At 44.7% G+C, this 17,501-nt stretch overlaps 1 protein-coding gene across 1 annotated transcript in view; it reads right to left on the bottom strand.

Moving 5' to 3' along the window:
- The window catches only part of VWA3B (von Willebrand factor A domain containing 3B), a 134,856-nt gene that overhangs the window by 25,724 nt on the left and 91,631 nt on the right, over nt 1-17,501 (bottom strand). The window contains exons 20-22 of the mRNA XM_036302281.1: nt 14,569-14,687; nt 10,069-10,119; nt 3,964-4,168 (exon numbers count right to left, since the gene is read on the bottom strand). Coding sequence (XP_036158174.1) covers nt 3,964-4,168; nt 10,069-10,119; nt 14,569-14,687 — 375 coding nt within the window. The remainder of the gene's footprint in view (nt 1-3,963; nt 4,169-10,068; nt 10,120-14,568; nt 14,688-17,501) is intronic.

Raw genomic sequence — 17,501 nt, forward strand, 5'->3', positions numbered from 1 at the left:
TCTGGACAATTTCACAGGGGAGTTTTACCAAATATTCAAAGAACTAACCCTTATTCTCCTCAAACTATTCTAAAAAATCCAAGAGGAAGGAACACTTCCAAATTCTTTCTATGCGGCCAGCATTACCCTAATTCCATAACCAGATAAAGACACGACAAAGAAAGGGAATTACAGGCCAATATCCCTGATGAACATAGATGCTAAAATCCTCAACAAAATATTAGCAAATTGAATCCAGCAATACATTAAAAAGATCATACATAATGATCAAGTGGGATTTATTCCAGGGATGCAAGGCTGGTACAATATTTGCAAATCAATAAATGTGAAACAGCACATAAACAGATTGTAAGACAAAAATCACATGATCATATCAATAGACACAGAAGAAGCATTTGACAAAATCCAAGACCCATTTTGTTTGTTTGTTTTAATATATTTTATTGATTTTTTACAGAGAAGAAGGGAGAGGGGTAGAGAGAAACATCAATCAGCTGCCTCCTGCATACCCACTATTGGGGATGTGCCTGCAACCAAGGTACATGCCCTTGACCGGAATTGAACCTGGGACCCTTCAGTCCACAGGCTGACGCTCTATCCAATGAGCCAAACAAGTTAGGGCCCAAGACCCATTTTTGATAAAAACTCAGCAAAGTGAGAATAGAGGGATCATACCGCAACATAATAAAGGCCATATATGACAAACCTACAGCCAACTTCATACTCAATGGGCAAAAACTAAAACAATTTTCCCTGAGAACAGGAACAATGGTGAAAGAAGACAGGGATGTCCTCTTTCACCATTCTTGTTCAACATATTTCTGGAAGTCCTGGTTATACCATAGTGATCAGACAAGAAGAAGAAATAAAAGACATCCAAATTGGAAAGGAGGAAGTAAAACTCTCATTATTTGCAGTTGACATGATATTATACAAAGAAAACCTTAAATACTCCATTAAAAAACTACTAGATTTAGTAAATGAATTCAGAAATGTAACAGAATAGAAAATTAACACCCCAAAAATCTATAGCATTTTTATACACCAATAGTGAATTCTCAGAAAAAGAAACTAAACAAACAATCCCATTTACCACTGCAACAACAAAAAAATTAAAATACTTAGGAATAAATTTAACCAAGGAGGTAAAAGACTTGTACTTGGAAAACTAGAGGATGTTGAAAGAAGAGATAGTGGAAGATATAAACAAATGAAAGAATATACTGTGCTCATGGATTGGTAGAATTAACATCATTAAAGTGTCCATACTATCCAAAGCAATCTATAGATTCAATGCAATCCCTATTAAAATACCAATGGCATATTTCACAGATCTAGAACAAATACTCCAAACTTTTATATGGAATCTAAAAAGATACCAAATAGCCACAGTAATCTTGATGAAGAAGAACAAAGTTGGAGGGATCAAGTTATACTACAAAGCCACTGTGCTCAAAACAGCCTGGTACTAGCACAAGAACAGACATATAGATCAATGGAACAGAACAGAGATCCCAGAAATTGACCCAAGCCATTATGCTCAATTAATATTTGACAAAGAAGGCAAGAACATACAATGGAGTCAAGACAATCTCTTCAATAAATGATGCTGGGAAAATTGGACAGATACATGCAAAAAAAAAAAATGAAACTAGACCACCAACTTATACCATACACAAGAGGAAACTCAAAATGGATAAAAGACTTAAATGTAAGTTGTGAAACCATAAAAATCCTAGAAGAAACCATAGGCAGCAAAATCTCAGACACCTCTTGTTGCAATATGTTTGCAGATATATCTCCTAGGGCAAGAGAAACTAAGGAGAAAATAAACAAATGGGACTACCTCAAAATAAAAAGCTTCTACACAGCAAAATAAACCATCAACAAAATGAAAAGGGAGCCCACTGTATCGGAGAACATATTTGGCAAAGATACATCTGATAAAGGGTTAACATCCAAAATATATAAGGATCTTATACAACAACAAGGAAGACAATTTAAAAATGGGCAAAGGACCTAAATAGACAATTCTCCAAAGTGGACATACAGATGGCCAAGAGACAAGAAAATGTCAGTCTCTGATCATCAGAGAGATGCAGATTAAAATAACCATGAGGTATCACCTCACACCTGTCAGAATGACTAGAATCAACAAATCAACAAATGATGAGTGCTGGTGAGGATGTGAAGAAAAGGGAACCCTAGTACACTGCTGGTGGGAATGCAGATTAGTGCAGCCATTATGAAAAACAGTATGGAGGTTCCTAAAAAAAAAAAAATATATGGAACTGCTATTTGACCCAATGATCCCACTTCTAGAAATATATCCCAAGAAATCCAAAACACCAATCAGAAGGAATGTATGCACCCCTGTATTCATATCAGGGCAATTTACAATAGCTAAGGTATGAAAACAGCCCAAGTGCCCATCAGTAGATGAGTGGATAAAGACGTTGTAGTACATTTACACCATGGGATACTATGCAGCAGTAAAAAAGAAGGCTCTCTTACCCTTTGGAACAGCATGGAGGGACCTGGAGAGTATCATGCTAAGTGAAATAAGCCAGTCAGAGGAAGACAAGTATCACACAATCTCACTCATATATGGAATCTAATGAACAAAATAAACTGATGAACAAAATAGATACAGAGACATAGAAGCATAGAACAGACTGTGGAATCTCAGAGGGAAGGTGGGGAAGGTTGGGTGTGTGGGAAGAGATAAACCAAAACCTGTATGCATATATGCATAACCCATGGACACAGACAATAGGGTGGTGAAGGCTTGGGATGGGGATGGGTTAGAAGGGGTCAATGGGAGGAAAAGGGGGTATATGTAATACTTTCAACAATAAATATTTTTTAATTAAAAAATAAAAACAAAGAAAAATAATCAACAAAAAAGTTTTGGTGAGGATGTGGAGAAAAGGGAACCCTTGTGCACTGCTGGTGGGAATGTAGACTGGTGTAGCCACTGTGGGAAACAGCGTGGAGTTTCCTCAAAAAATTAAAAATGGAACAACCACCTGACCCTGAAATCCCACCAATGGGAATATACCTTAAGAATCCTGAAACACCAGTCAAAAAGAATATATGTACCCCTATGTTTATAGCAGCGTTGTTTACAATAGCCAAGATCTGGAAACAGCCCATGTTGCATTGGTAGATGAGTGGATTAAAAAGCTGTGGCACATTTACACAATGGAAATACTAGGGGGCAATAAAAAAGAAGGAACTCTTATTTTTGCGACAGCCTGGATGGACCTGGAGATCATTATATTAAGCGAAACAAGACAGTCAGAGAAAGACATATACCACATGATCTCACTTATTTGTGGAATCTAATGAACAAAATAAACTGATGAACAAAATAGAGCCAGAGGCATGGATACATGGAACAGACTGACAGACGTCAGAGGATGGTGGGATGGATGGGACAAAAAAAGGGGGAGAGAATAGCCAAAGAACATATATGCATAGCTCATGGGCACAGACAGCAATGCGGTGAGGGCCAGAGGGAGGGGAGGGCGGGGTCTGGTAGAGGTGGGCACAGGGGCATCTGTAACAGTGTCAACAATAAAAACAAAATATTAAACAAACAAATAAAAACTAAAATTTAGAGTGACAGAGTAATTGGCCAAGATCATACTGGGATCAGTGGCAGATCTGAATTTGGACCTTGTTCTGACTTATAGCAAATCCAGGCTTTTAATCATGACATTATACTTCTGCTTAGTTTTATTTTGCAGCTAAAAGATGTATTGTTTTAAAAATAAGGCCACAGTAAAATCAAATAGCATTTAATTCCTATTGAAAGAAGTCCTTGGACCCTCACTGGGTTGGCGCTAAGTCTTTCAGCTGTCAGTGTGGTGGGTGGGAGAGAGAAGGCAGGCCAGCATAGGGGTGGCAGCGACTGGCCGGGAGGGAGGGAGGCAACACAGACACCTCCACGGTACCCACCTCTGCAGGTGCCCTGCTCACAGTGTCCTCCTTCATGGCGGCCTCCTGCAGCTCCATGGCCTGCTGGATGTACATCTTCCCAGCTAGGATTTCATTCTCCAGCATCGACAGCTCTTTCAGTGAAATGGGCCAATTCAGCCGTTCCAACGCCTCATTTAAAGCTGCCTTGTTTTCCAAGTATCGCATCGGTTTGTTTGCATCCAGCCTAAGAAAGAAAAGGGAAGAAGAAACAAAAGAACAAAGGAAGTGACCATAATAGGAAAAATACGGCAAGATGGTTTTTAGTAAACCCTCTCCAGAGAAACATCCATCAAAGCCGGTGTTGGGTATCAGTTAACAGAACCACAGCCACACCCTCTTGGTAGCTTGCACAAGTTAAACGTAACCCGCTCTGTAAATTCTGGTAGACACTCTTCCTCATGATCTAATTTGATTATCTGATCTTAAAGAAGTTTGATACATGTGACTTTTTTCCAACCATTTCTTTTTGGCATATTTAGAACCCATTTCTTCCTCCCTAGGCCTAACATTTGGTGGAACCAAAAGTGTGCTTCAAAGAAAGTTCACACAACGGTCCCTTAGCAGTGACTCTGGAGAACAAAGGAGGAAAAAACTAAACAAACCCAGTGTCTGCCTCAGTGCAGTAACTCTTCTCCTTGCTCATTTTAGCGATTTTGCTCTCCTCCTTGACCAGACCTGAACTGTCCCGGTTCATGGTTCGGGTGCACTGGGAACAGCAGCTGGACTTTCTAGGAGCTGATGAACAGGTGGTGGGATGGCCCAGGTCCCAGAGTCCACTTCCAGTCCCACTACCAGGGAATCACACTCGGCGGAAGGAGAGAGAGGGGGTGGGTGGGGAGAGAGCTTACTGCATCCCTGTCATCACTGACCGCTGAATGTCACCTCCTCAGACGCAGGGTGTTGGAGGAAGAGTGCAAACCCAGCACAACCACAGGACTCAATCCACAAACAAACTTGTCTCCCGATGACAGCAAAAATTCCTATTAAAAATCTAACTTGGAGTGACGTCAGCAAGATGGTGGAATAAGAAACCCCAGGCCTTCGTTTCCCACCAGAGATACCAACTTATCAACAGTATACGAACCAAATTGCCTTTGAGAGAATTCCAGAAACCACGCAGAGCTTCAGCACGCCACAAACCCAAGAAGAGCAGCCACTGAAGTGGGTAGGAAAGTTTATTGCATGTTGCCTGGCCCAGCCCTCCTTCTCCCCAGGCACAATGTAACACAATTGAGAGAAAAACTTCTTCCTTGGGAGGGAAAGAGGAAGGGGACTATGCGCCCAACATTCTGGCTTGTTGGGGTCTGTGAGAGGGACTGGTTTCTGTCTGTCTGACTCACAGTGCTGACGGGATGGGCTGTTCACTTGGATGCCGGGTTAGGGGCAGCTGAGAACAAAGGCAAGTCCATGGCTGCCACAGCTCCAGAGATCCTGCAGCACCAACCCCAGACACCAGGGCTCCTGAAAAGCAACCCTCTAGGAAATGACGCACACAAGCCTGGAGAAGACGCACCCCCAGGAAAGAGCTGAGAGGTTCCTGGGATCTCCAGCCTGGATGACTGCACAAGGTCTTCCCCGTAAGAAGACAGTGTACAATGACTGGGAGAGGCATCTGTTTCTTTCAAACGCTCTAAACTCAGCTGCAGGTGCTAAGGCACACAGAGAAATGGAGAAAGATGGCCCCATCAAAGACACCACTTACAAACGGCAGTATTATCTCAGTGCCAACACCAGACAAAGGACTAAGGAAAAGAAAACTACCGGACCATTGCCCTTTAGGAACAGAGCGGTAAATAGCCTCAACACAATGGCAGCCGCCAAACCAAACAGCATCAAACACTGCACACCAGGACCCAAGTGGGATTCAACCCAGGCACGCGAGGTGGTTCACCTGAGGAAATCAACTGATTTAATGCACCACAGCCATCAGCAGAAAAGGGAAAAACCCACACAATCATCCCAATAGATGTAGGAAAAGCATTTGACAAAATCCAACAAATACCCCTTATGATAAAAACAATTGAAGCAGAGCAACTAAGATGGCGGCATAGGTAAACACCGGGAAATTGTCGCCTCACACAACAATTGAAAATTACCGCAAAGGACTGAGCAAACATCATCCAGAACAACAGGAAGGCTGGCTGAGTGTAAATTCTACAACTAGAAGGAAAGAAAAGCACGCTGAGAGCCAGAGGCGCTGTGGAGGTGAAGTGCAGAGGTACTGCGGCTCACGCGCGCGTGAGGAAAGGGGGTGGCACCTGAGGACGCGGCTGTCTTTTTGAATCACAAGCTCCTGACTGCTCTGAACTCCGGTTCCGGGAAGTCTCTGGGGACCCAGGACTCATACGGGGAGAGGCTGGTCTGTCGGGCAGCGGGCGAACTTGAGGGCGGCTTTCCCTCAGAGGTGCTTGCAGCCGTTACCGGGACACTGAGATGCGCGACTCCGGGCGGAGAATAGGCCATAGCTGCTTTCTCCGCCCTTTGACTCCCTGAGACCCCGCCCCACCCAGGCTGCGGCAGAGGCTTTTGCATGTGAATGTACCTAACTGCAGCCCAGCCAGGCAGACCCGGAACTTCCAAGAGAAGGCCCAAGGCCCCGCAGCGGCTTGCATTGCCTCACAGCTGAGCCTCTTCATGGCTCCTGCTGTGTGGCCTCAGGCAGAGGCTGAATTAGCACCTCCTTAGATCCAGGAGCCACTGTACCCAGTGGTCAGAGGGGGTCCATCCAGACTGCAACTCCTCAGATCCATAAGGGACACACTCAGGGAGCAGACTCAGTGAGCACCAAAGCCCCACTGAAGCAAGTCTTGCCCCAGAAGGGTATCTTCAGCACAGAAGTTCTCCCACTTTAGACACAGCTGATTCTCACAGCCAATTGGCCTGGAGGTCAATTCCTCCCAGTGATTCTACAACAACCAAGGCACCAAGAGTGCACCAAGAGTGTCCACCCCAGGTAACTGGGGAGGCTGAGCTACTGGGCCCTACAGGACACCTGGCGCACAGGGCCACTCTATCAACACAGGGAAGCTGCCAAAATGCGGAGACAAAGAAACAGGTCACAAATGGCAGAAATGGAGGAAAGCAAACGATTGGATATAGAGTTCAAGGCCACGTTTATAAGGTTTTTCAAGAATTTTATGGAAACCGCCGATAAATTTAATGAATCCCTCAATAAGTATAGTGAGACCATGGAGGACATGAAAAAGGACCAACTAGAAATTAAGCATACACTGACTGAAATAAAGAATAATTTACAGAGATCCAGCAGCAGACAAGAGGATCCCAAGAATCAAGTCAAAGATTTGAAATACAAAGAAACAAAAAATACCCAACCGAAAAAGAAAAAAGAAAAGAGATTCCAAAAATATGAAGATAGTATAAGGAGCCTCTGGGACAACTTCAAGCGTACCAACATCAGAATTATAGGGGTACCAGAAGGAGAGAGAGGGCAAGATATTGAAAACCTTTTTGAAGAAATAATGACAGAAAACTTCCCCTACCTGGTGAAAGAAATGGACTTACAAGTCCAGGAAGCGCAGAGAACCCCAAACAAAAGGAATCCAAGGAGGACCACACCAAGACACATCATAATTAAAATGCCAAGAGCAAAAGATAAAGAGAGAATCTTAAAAGCAGCAAGAGAAAGACAGTCAGTTACCTACAAGGGAGTACCCATACGACTGTCAGCTGATTTCTCAACAGAAACCATGCAGGCCAGAAGAGAGTGGCAAGAAATATTCAAAGTGATGACTAGCAAGAACCTGCAACCAAGATTACTTTATCCAGCAAAGCTATCATTCAGAATAGAAGGTCAGATAAAGAGCTTCACGGATAAGAAAAAGCTAAAGGAGTTCATCACCACCAAACCAGCATTATATGAAATGCTGAAAGGTATTCTTTAAGAAGAGGAAGAAGAAAAAGGAACTCTTACCATTTGCCATAGCATGGATGGAACTGGAGAGCGGATAAATACCACATGATCTCACTCATTTGTGGAATATAATGAACAACATAAGCTGATGAACAAGGACTGATCCAGAGACGGAGAGGCATTGATTGGACTGTCGGGACTTGGAGGGAAGGTAGGGGAGGGTGGGGGTAAGGGGGAAAGATCAACCAAAGGACTTATATGCAAGCATATAGGCCTAATCAATGGACATGGACAACGGGGGGGTGAGGGCATGAGCGGGGGGGGGGGGGGTAGAGGGTAACGTGGGGACAAGGACACATATGTAATATCTTAATCAATAAAAAATATATTAAAAAAAAAAACAATTGAAGCATAGTAATCTCCACTCTGTATGAAACTGCTGTTTGAAACTCTCTGCTATTGTTAGATAGTCCCTAGTCCTGTAAACTCAGTCTGTTGTTCTATAAAATGACTTTGTTTTTAGTTCAAATAATAGAAGAAGATAAACTTAACTGTCTGACCTTGCAAGCTAGCCATCCAATGTAATAGATAATTCCCATTTTCTTATGCCAAGTGCATTCAAGGTTACAACTGTCTGTAACAATAATTCACACAGAGCCCTTTGTAATATCTGCAAACAAAGAGGCTCGAAATGTATAAATATGGGAGACTTCCTGTATGTGGGGTTCAGAATTTGACAGAGGTAATCTGCTCTGAACCTGCGCACAATAAAGATGACTCCTAACTAATTGGCTTGTTAGGTGTCTTGTCCAGCTCGCTGATTTGCGATACAATACAATGAGCAAACTAGGAGTAGAAGGGAACTTCCTTATATGATAAAGGGCATTTATGAAAAACTTGCAACACCCCACCCAGTGGTGAGAGATTGAAAGCATTCCCCTGTGATAGGAACAAGACAAGATGCCCCCTCACCACTGGCATTCATTCAACCATGTGCAGGGAGTCGTATCCAGATAACTAGACAAGAAGAAAAACATAAGGCCTACAGACTGGAAAGAAGTAAAACTATGTTTCAGATAGAGACAACCTCACTCCATATATAAAAATTCACTCAGAATTGATCAGTGGCCTCAGTGTAAGAGCTAAACCCAGAGAAGTATTAGAAGAGATTACAGGGGTAAATAAATGTTCATGACCTTATATTTGGCAATGGATTGAATTCTTAGGTTTGACACCACAAGTATAAGAAAAAGTAGATAAATCAATATCATAAACATTAAAAACTTCTGGGGAGAAAAGGGAAATGATCAGGAATGTTAAAATATTGACCTGATAAAGGCTGAACATCCAGAACTCTTCCAACTCAACAACAAGAGGACAAACAACTCAGCTTAAAAATGGCTGAAGGATTTGAATAGATATTTCACTGAAGATATGCATATGGCCGTATGAAAGATGCTCAACATTACTGGTCCTTAAGGAAGTGGAAATGGAAACTACAGTGAGATATCACTTCACACCCATTAGGGTGGCTTCAGTTTAAAGAAAAGAAGGAAAGTAAGCAAGGATTGTGGAAGAACAAGAACCCGCACATCTTGCTGGTGGGAATGTAAAATGGTGCAGTTGCTGTGGCAAACAATTTGGTGGCTCCTTAAAAGTTAAACATAGAATTGCCTGGGACCCAGCAAACCACTCTTCGTTATGCACTCAAGAGAAATGAAAACCCATGTCCACACCGAGGCTTCTGCGTGAACGTACATCGCAGCATTGTTCATAGCGGAAACAGCATAAACCCCCATCAGCGGATAAGCAAACTGGTAGATATACGCAATGGATCATTGCTCTGCAATAAGCAGGAATAAAGTACTGTCTATGCTACAACTTGGATGAACCTTGAAAATGTTAAGTTTTTACATTAACAAAGTAAAGGAAGCCAGACACAGAAAGTCACACAATGTATGATTTCTTTCACATGATATACCCAGAATAGGCAACTTTAGAGGTAGAGGGAGAGGGGGGGAGGGGAAGGATTACTTAATGGGTACAAGGAATTTTTCTGAGGTGATAGAACAGTTTTGAAACTAGAAGGAGGCAGTGGTTTGTACAACATTTTGAATAATTTAAATACTATTGAATTGTTCACTTTAAAAAAGTTAGTTGTAGGTTATGTAAATGACACAAAAAAATTTTTTTTAAGTGAGGAACTGGCTTACTTTTCTTTTTCCTCTTGAGATAATGCTCGCCAGACAATTTTATTCAAGCGCCTGTTAAAAAAAAAAATGAAAACAGTTAGCACCAACACCTCGTTTCATAGCAAAAGTCTGAGCCCAGGTTCTGAAGGGCAGTGCGGGAGAGCACAGCCAGCTTCCATCCCCACCGGCCCACGCTCCTCCCCCAGGCCACTCAGAAGCCCTGCAGCGAAGGCGGGGCAGCTCCCAGCTCTGCCAGCGGCAGCAGCGAGCTGGGCCTCTGATCGCTGCATGCAGGCACACTGCTTTTCTTCCAAAGCAGACATATAAGTATGGCGTTAATTAGCTTCTTTAGATCTTCTTCTGCCTGGACTCTCCGAGCAAAGGAGGCTGCCGGGGTCACCCAGCGCAGGAGTGCGCCACACTGTGGAGACCTCACTTTCCACTGGGGGGCGGACTGATGAGGGCCTTGCTCGCCCCCACCGCTAGTTGGCGATGCTGAGACTAAACCTCATCCCTGAACAGCCTGCAGAGATGCTTGTCAACCCAAGAAGAAAGGGGGAGGTTGGAGCCTGATGGTTTCTGCAAGTGGGCAGAGATCCTTCTCATCACCAACCAGCGATGCTTCTCGCGGGGCTCCTGCCAGGCCTGTGCTGACCCTACGTCGCTGCCCACCAGGCTCCTGCAGTGCAGGGCAGAGCACTGGCCCAGGGTGTGCGCGGCCATCCGTGAAAAACCGCTTCAGTCAATGAGGGGGGAGAACACGGTCACTCTCCACGAGGCTTCTTCTAACCCCTGGCCCAGCATCAGTCACCAGGGCTCTGAGAACAAACGTGGGGGTTCTATCCTGCCCTGCTCTCCTGGCACAGAAAGGGGGCTGGCGTGGGGTGCACAGGCCAGAGCCAGGCAGCTTCTCGTCCTGGACCTGGGGAGAGGCTGTTCTGTGGAACGGGGACACTGACAGTGCCTCCCTGTGTTACTGCGAGGACTCAGCGGGGCGTGTGTCTGACACGCGTAGGTGCTCGGGAAGCGACAGAGCCAGGGAGTAGGAAGTAAGCCAGCTCGGTGCTCCTGTCTCACTTGAAGTTGTTGGTTCTTTGGGGTCTATTTGAAAATCGGGTTTCTTTAACCATGTGGTTTATGCAACAACGATCAGGGCTTCTGAGACTTCAAAATGATTCATAGATCAACCAAAGGACTTGTATGCATGCATGTTAGCATGACCAATGGGCACAGGCACTGGGGCGGTGGGGGCTTGCCCTCGGGGGTGGGAATGGCTGGGGGGGGGGTCAATCGGAGAAAAAGAAGACATATGTAAAACTTTAGACAATAAAAAAAACGATTCATAGGATGCATTTTGGGTTTGTGTGTGTGTGTGTGTGTGTGTGTGTGTGTGTGCATGCACACTTTTCTAGAAAAAAAACTTATTTAAAAATCCTCCTAAATTTAAACCTTGACAGCAGAGGCAATGTACTAGGGAGGCTGGGCGTGTGGACCAGGGCTCAGAGCTACACGGGTTCGGGTTCAAATCTCAGGTCTCCACTGGCTGCTGTGTGAGCCTGTGTGATGTGCCTCTTTGAAACTCTATTTTCTTATCGATGAAACAAGGATCGCAGCACCCACTTGGCACTGAGAGAACTGGGATGTATGTCCAGGGGTAGGCAAAAGTAGGTTTCAGTTGTTGGAAATGGAAAAGGACATGCAGGCTGTGTTATTAGTTTCATTCACTCAGAAGGTTGTCACAGTGGTCCCATGCACTTACTTTTGCCCACGCCTGCCTGCGACCAGGAATAACCGCGGGCTCATGGCCTCCAGGCTCTGGAGAGGGGCGAGCCACACGTGGCAGGCTGAGAAACCATTGGTTTAGTGACTGTGAGTCCAGTTACTTAGCATGTCTAATTTTAATTCCATCCTTTAGAAAAAACTGTTTCCAAAAGCATATTTTCATCACCTCTGTTATTCCCCTATTGTCCATCTTCACTAAATAGTGTAAAGCACACGGCCGAAAAGTGGGTGGGTGTGAGCTGAGGACAACTGAGAGTGTGGATCCCCGCTCCACGGACAGGAGGGGACGGAGACCCTGGGAATTCCCTTCACATGTGGGATGCGGGTGGTCCCTATGGGATGCGGGTGGTCCCTATGGGATGCGGGTGGTCCCTATGGGATGCCCGAGGGCACTGGACACAGGGCGTCTCTGCGCTGGACTCAGGGATGCTACTGCCCAGTTTTCCTCTTCCGTTGGATGGGAAGAGTGAAATCCGCCTGGGGAGTGACTTTTGCTTACTTTCCATATCTCTGCTCCACAAACCACTTATAACAAGAGCGGCTCATTTGCAAAGCAACCTGTCCTAACGACATTTTAGAAGTCTAGGCGGCAGCCGATCAGTAAGTAGAGGTTACTAACATGGTCCCGGGCCAGCTTACAACTGGCGCTTCGTCCATGGATCTGAGGGCTGCAACCTTGACCTTAGACTCAAAAAAAAAAAAAAAAAGCAGCAGAGTAATCACCCCAGAATCCAGGTTGCCCTGGCAATCTCCATGCCGAGCCAGTACTCAGACACACAAAGCTAGCATTGCTGCTTCCGTTCTTAAAATACTGCAACAGAAGTGCTCCCACCCACAGGCACTGTGTGACCAGACAGCTAGTTAATGCCACCATATTGGCCGAAGGGCTATGAGCCTCCCGCGTGCCTGCTTATCCCCAAGCGTACAGGTGACGTCTGGCTTACTTGCGGTGGGAAACACCTTAGAAATATTATATTGCGGATGGGGTGGGAGTAAACTGTTTCATTACTTTGCATATTAGGCATGTCTGTAGGAAGGTGGAGCAAGGTAGAAAAGGGTATTGACACTCATACCAACAAAATTCTTAAATACTGTTGAATGCAAACGATCAGGAGGTTTATCCTGTGTAACCGTAATGTCATATTCTGTATAATAGTAAAGGATGAAAAAGCTGTGGGACATTTACACTATGGAATACTGTGCAGCGGCAGGAAAGAGGGATCTCTCACCCTTGGGGGCAGCATGGCTGGACCGGGAGACTATTATGTTAAATGGAGAAAGACAAGTACCACATGATCTCACTTATTTGTGGAATCTAATGAACACAATGAATTGGCCAACAAAATAAGGCCCGAAGCATGGAGGCATGGAACAGACTGGCCTACCTCGATGTGGGGAGGGGGGGACGAGAAGAGATAAACCAAAGGACTTATATACTTTTACGCACAGACCATGGACACGGGCATAGGGAAGTGAAGGCCTGGGGACTGGGTAGGGGCTGGCAGGAGAGGGGGAAGGGGGGAAAATGGGAGAGATCTGTAATACTATCTCCAATAAAAAAATACATTTAAAAGTTGGAAAAAATTAATATTAAACAATAATGTTAAATAAACAATTCATTTAATATAAACATCAAATTAATAACACTAAATAAGTAATATAAATGTAGTCAACATGAAAATTAGTCATTAAAATTCATGTCATTACTAATAATAACAGTGTATATACTGTTTCTCTAAAGATACTAGAAGGCTTTCCAGACTCACTCACGGGAAGGGAGGAACGAGCGAGTCACTGACCGCACTTTGGTTCTCAGAGGAATCAGGGCTGCATAACAATGAAACTCATCTACTTATGGTTCTTCAGGGTCAGCAGATTCGGGGGATGAGAGGGGAGCCCGCTGTCAGGACTCGCCAGGTCCATGTCCGAGCCGCGAGTGAACCCCGGAATTGCCTGCCTCCCTCCCCACCCACGGCCGCCCCAGGCTCCCCCAGAGCAGGCACTCGGAGAAGGCAGGTATTGGAATGATTCAAGGAAATTAAATGATAATAGGAATAATGTCATATTACATTTTGAATAGCTGAATTTGAAGAATTTTAATGACTTAACTTGAATTAGATCAAATTAAATTCCAATAGTCAAATATATAGAGTGACATCCGTTAGGAGGAAGAGGCCCAGGGGAAGGCAGGTTGCCTGGGCCTGAGCAGGGAGGGCCGTGTGAGCGAGGATGGAGTTACTGGCGAGGCCTCACTGAGGAGGAGGGAGAGGCCCACTGGGCAGGAAGAGGCATAAATATATGTTCACAGAAAGGCATATTGCATATCTTAATACTTAAACAAAAAAGAAAAAGAGAGTCTAACAGGAGAATACTGTCGTTTCAAAACTGTATCTGCTTCAAACCACAAGGGGCGTATAGGCGTCTTGGAAATGTGGGGAATTGTTTGTAAAAAGTAACTTTTACTTTCAATCAATCAAGACAGTATAGTTCATGCTTTTATGTCCCCCTTCCCTTGGGAAAGGGAAGAGGGTTTGAAACTGTTGGCATGTTGGGGTGAGGTATTTAACACAGTGCCGCACCCGGGGTGTCTGTGTTTGCTGCGGCTCCTGCTGAATTGGCTAGTCCTTGCAGGCGATTTTTTAACAGCTGCGCCAGATGAGAAATCTAAGCTAAAACAGGAGAAAACAAGCCAAAACAAACAAATCCCAGAGCCCTGCGCGGGAGCTGAGGAACACTCACTTTTCGTAGGACTTAATTGCCTGCTCCACCTTTTGCTTGTAGACGTTGAGCTTGACTCCTTGGGGGTTAATTAATGTCATCTTGTTTGTGTCATTGCACACGTGTGCCAGAGGGAACACCTACACAGCAATGCACAGGAAAGCGTCATTGGAGAGGCTGACATGTTCTTTCAACGGTGGCGCCACCTGCTACACAGCACGTTTTCCTGACTCTAAGGTCAATATAGTTGTAGCAAATTATAACATATAGAAAGTCGTTAAGAAAAAAATCAGAGATGTCCTTGCTAACCTCTTTTCTTCCAAAAACTGTATCTTTATAAAATAACCACCACATAAAAAGAAAACAAAACTGTTTGGGGAACTGTCGTCAGGACCAGTGTTGGCTTCATGAACTCTGTCCATCAATGCACCGTGAGAAGCAGGATCTCATGGTTGCTACTTGTAAATTACTATTCGGGTTATACAGCTTTTTCATATATTTAATTTAATTTTCTTATGAGAATATCTGATGATAGTTAACATCTTTTGATCACTTTCCTTATCAGTTTATAAGAGGTTCTCTTTTTATTGATTTCAGAGAGGAAGGGAGAGGGAGAGAGAGAACCATCAGTGATGAGAGAGAATCATTGATTGGCTGCCTCCTGCACGCCCCACACTGGGGATCGAGCCCTCAACCTGGGCATGTGCCCTGACCGGAATCGAACCTGAGACCCTTCAGTCCACAGGCTGATGCTCTATCCACTGAGCCAAACCAGCCAGGGCTATACGAGGTTCTCATACATGTCAGATGGAACTGCGTTCTGCGAGAGCCCAGAGCCCCAGGCTCCGCTCTGGGCTGTCTGTCGGCACCTGCTGCTGCCTTCCGGGCCGGATGCCTCTGCCTGCATCTCAGTACCTGCACATTACACACGCAGCTCTTCCCGGAGTGTAAGCTCCCCCAGAGCAGGGACTGGGTTTTAGTCACGACTGTATTCCTATCACCTCGCACAGTGCCTGGCACATAGTGTGCCCGCAACAAATATTTATTGATCGATAAACATATGTTCACAAAAAGGCGTATTCCATATCTTAATATTTAAACAAAAAAGAAAAAGAAACTAACCAACAGGAGAATATTAAGCAATATGGTTTCAAAATTGTATCTGCTTCCAACCACAAGGAGCATATAGGCGTCTTGGAAATGTGGGGAATTGTTTGTAAAGAGCAATTTGTACTTTCAATCAATCAAGACAATATAGATCATGCTTTTATGTCCCCCTTGCCTCCAAAATTACACAAAAATAATATTGTTGTTGTTATCATTTAAAATAAAATACATAGAAAGGAGAAGGCAGGGTGGACATTTTTCTAGAGATGAAATTGGACAGAGCTGTGAGCAGATGAGCAGGGCTGAAGCCGCGAGCTTGCTGGCTCCGCCTAGAGAGGCGGGGCAGGGGGCTCCCGCACAGCCAGAGGTGGATGGTGACTGCTCCGTGAAGGACAGGGCCCCAGCAGGCTCAGTGCCTGAAGCCCGCACTGGTCTCCGGGTGCCCCCCCGCCCCGACCGGAAAGAAGGCCAGGCTAGGAGAGAGGGCACTGAATCTCTAACCCACCCTCTGGTTCTATATTCCAGTGTCACCATGGAGCTAGAGGGCTGAACGCCACTGAGGCGGCTCAAGGGATGGACTGAGGCAAGTGCAAAACAGGAGGAGAAAGAGTAAAAAACAGATTGAAAACGCTTGTTAAAATGATCCAGTATACTAATTCCAAAATACACACACACACACACACACACACACCCCACAACTGATAGCTGAGCAAATCATCAGAATGTCAATTCACCAAAGAAACTAACTTATGAGCCATCTAACAATGACTTTATATTAATTATGATTTAAATGAATTATGATTAGATTGTTCAAAAATGTAAAAGTCATATAAAAGTACAAAAACATACAGAGTACCATAAGAACAAATGAATGGGAAAAACAACAATATTTTAAATAATAAAAGAACTCTCTCTTGGAAAAAACAGTATTGAAATTGAAAACGAAATATATTAATCTTGTTAAACCATCAAGACCAAAACCAACAAGAAAACAGGCAAAAATTCAGAAAACTGATGAGAAAATCATAAAGTTAAGAGGCCGCATAGTCAAGCCTCGCTACTTGTCGGACACATTGAGTTCAGCATGTGGCTTCTAACAGTCTCTGTCAAAGGCAGGAGCCAGAACAGTGGGTCGACTGGCCTTTGGGAACTAAATGAAACTTAGAGGAAAAAAATCTTTCAAAATAGAGCTACATATCACATAAATTTCCCAGGGGGGCGGGGGGGGGGGGGACGGGGTTGGAGGGGGGAGACAATCCCAACAAAAGGCCCTTACATTTCTATCACCTCTGGGGATAAAAAACCATTACAAGTCTCTGAATAGCCCTCCAAGTTTGCCAACTTATATGGCTTAGTCACAAATCACCACAAAATGCGTAGCAACACCATCCCATTCACCATGATCAGCGTGGCCCTCCCCTCAGGCACTGAAGAAAGCGGCAGGTCAGGTTCTACTTCCCTCTTTTGTGGACTTGGGCCGCACGCCGGGCATGGCCATAGTGTGCTTCAGTGTGGAAACAGCTCAGGGTTGTGCGGATCTGGCTTGTGCACATGCAGACTGAAGGAAAGACAAAGGCATACTCCACACCTTCAATCTGTGGTCTTAGTTTTCACAACATGGTGGTCACGTGAAGGTCCCATGGGATATTCTCTTTATGATGTCAAATTTACTGTGACTATGAGGTCACAGGGGCTGGGAGGTGAGCTGGTGGCCGCCGGCTGCTGCCAGGAAGCCACGGGGAGGGGAGGCGGTCAGTGAAGAGCCTGACAGCTCTGCTTGGGAAGGAATAAACCCTGCCCACACCTCCTTTGAAATGGCGCACTTCTCACCTCTTATAACGCAAATA

Source organism: Myotis myotis, unplaced genomic scaffold (assembly GCF_014108235.1).
Source record: "Myotis myotis isolate mMyoMyo1 unplaced genomic scaffold, mMyoMyo1.p scaffold_m19_p_30, whole genome shotgun sequence".
In the NCBI taxonomy this organism is placed as follows: Eukaryota; Metazoa; Chordata; class Mammalia; order Chiroptera; family Vespertilionidae; genus Myotis; species Myotis myotis.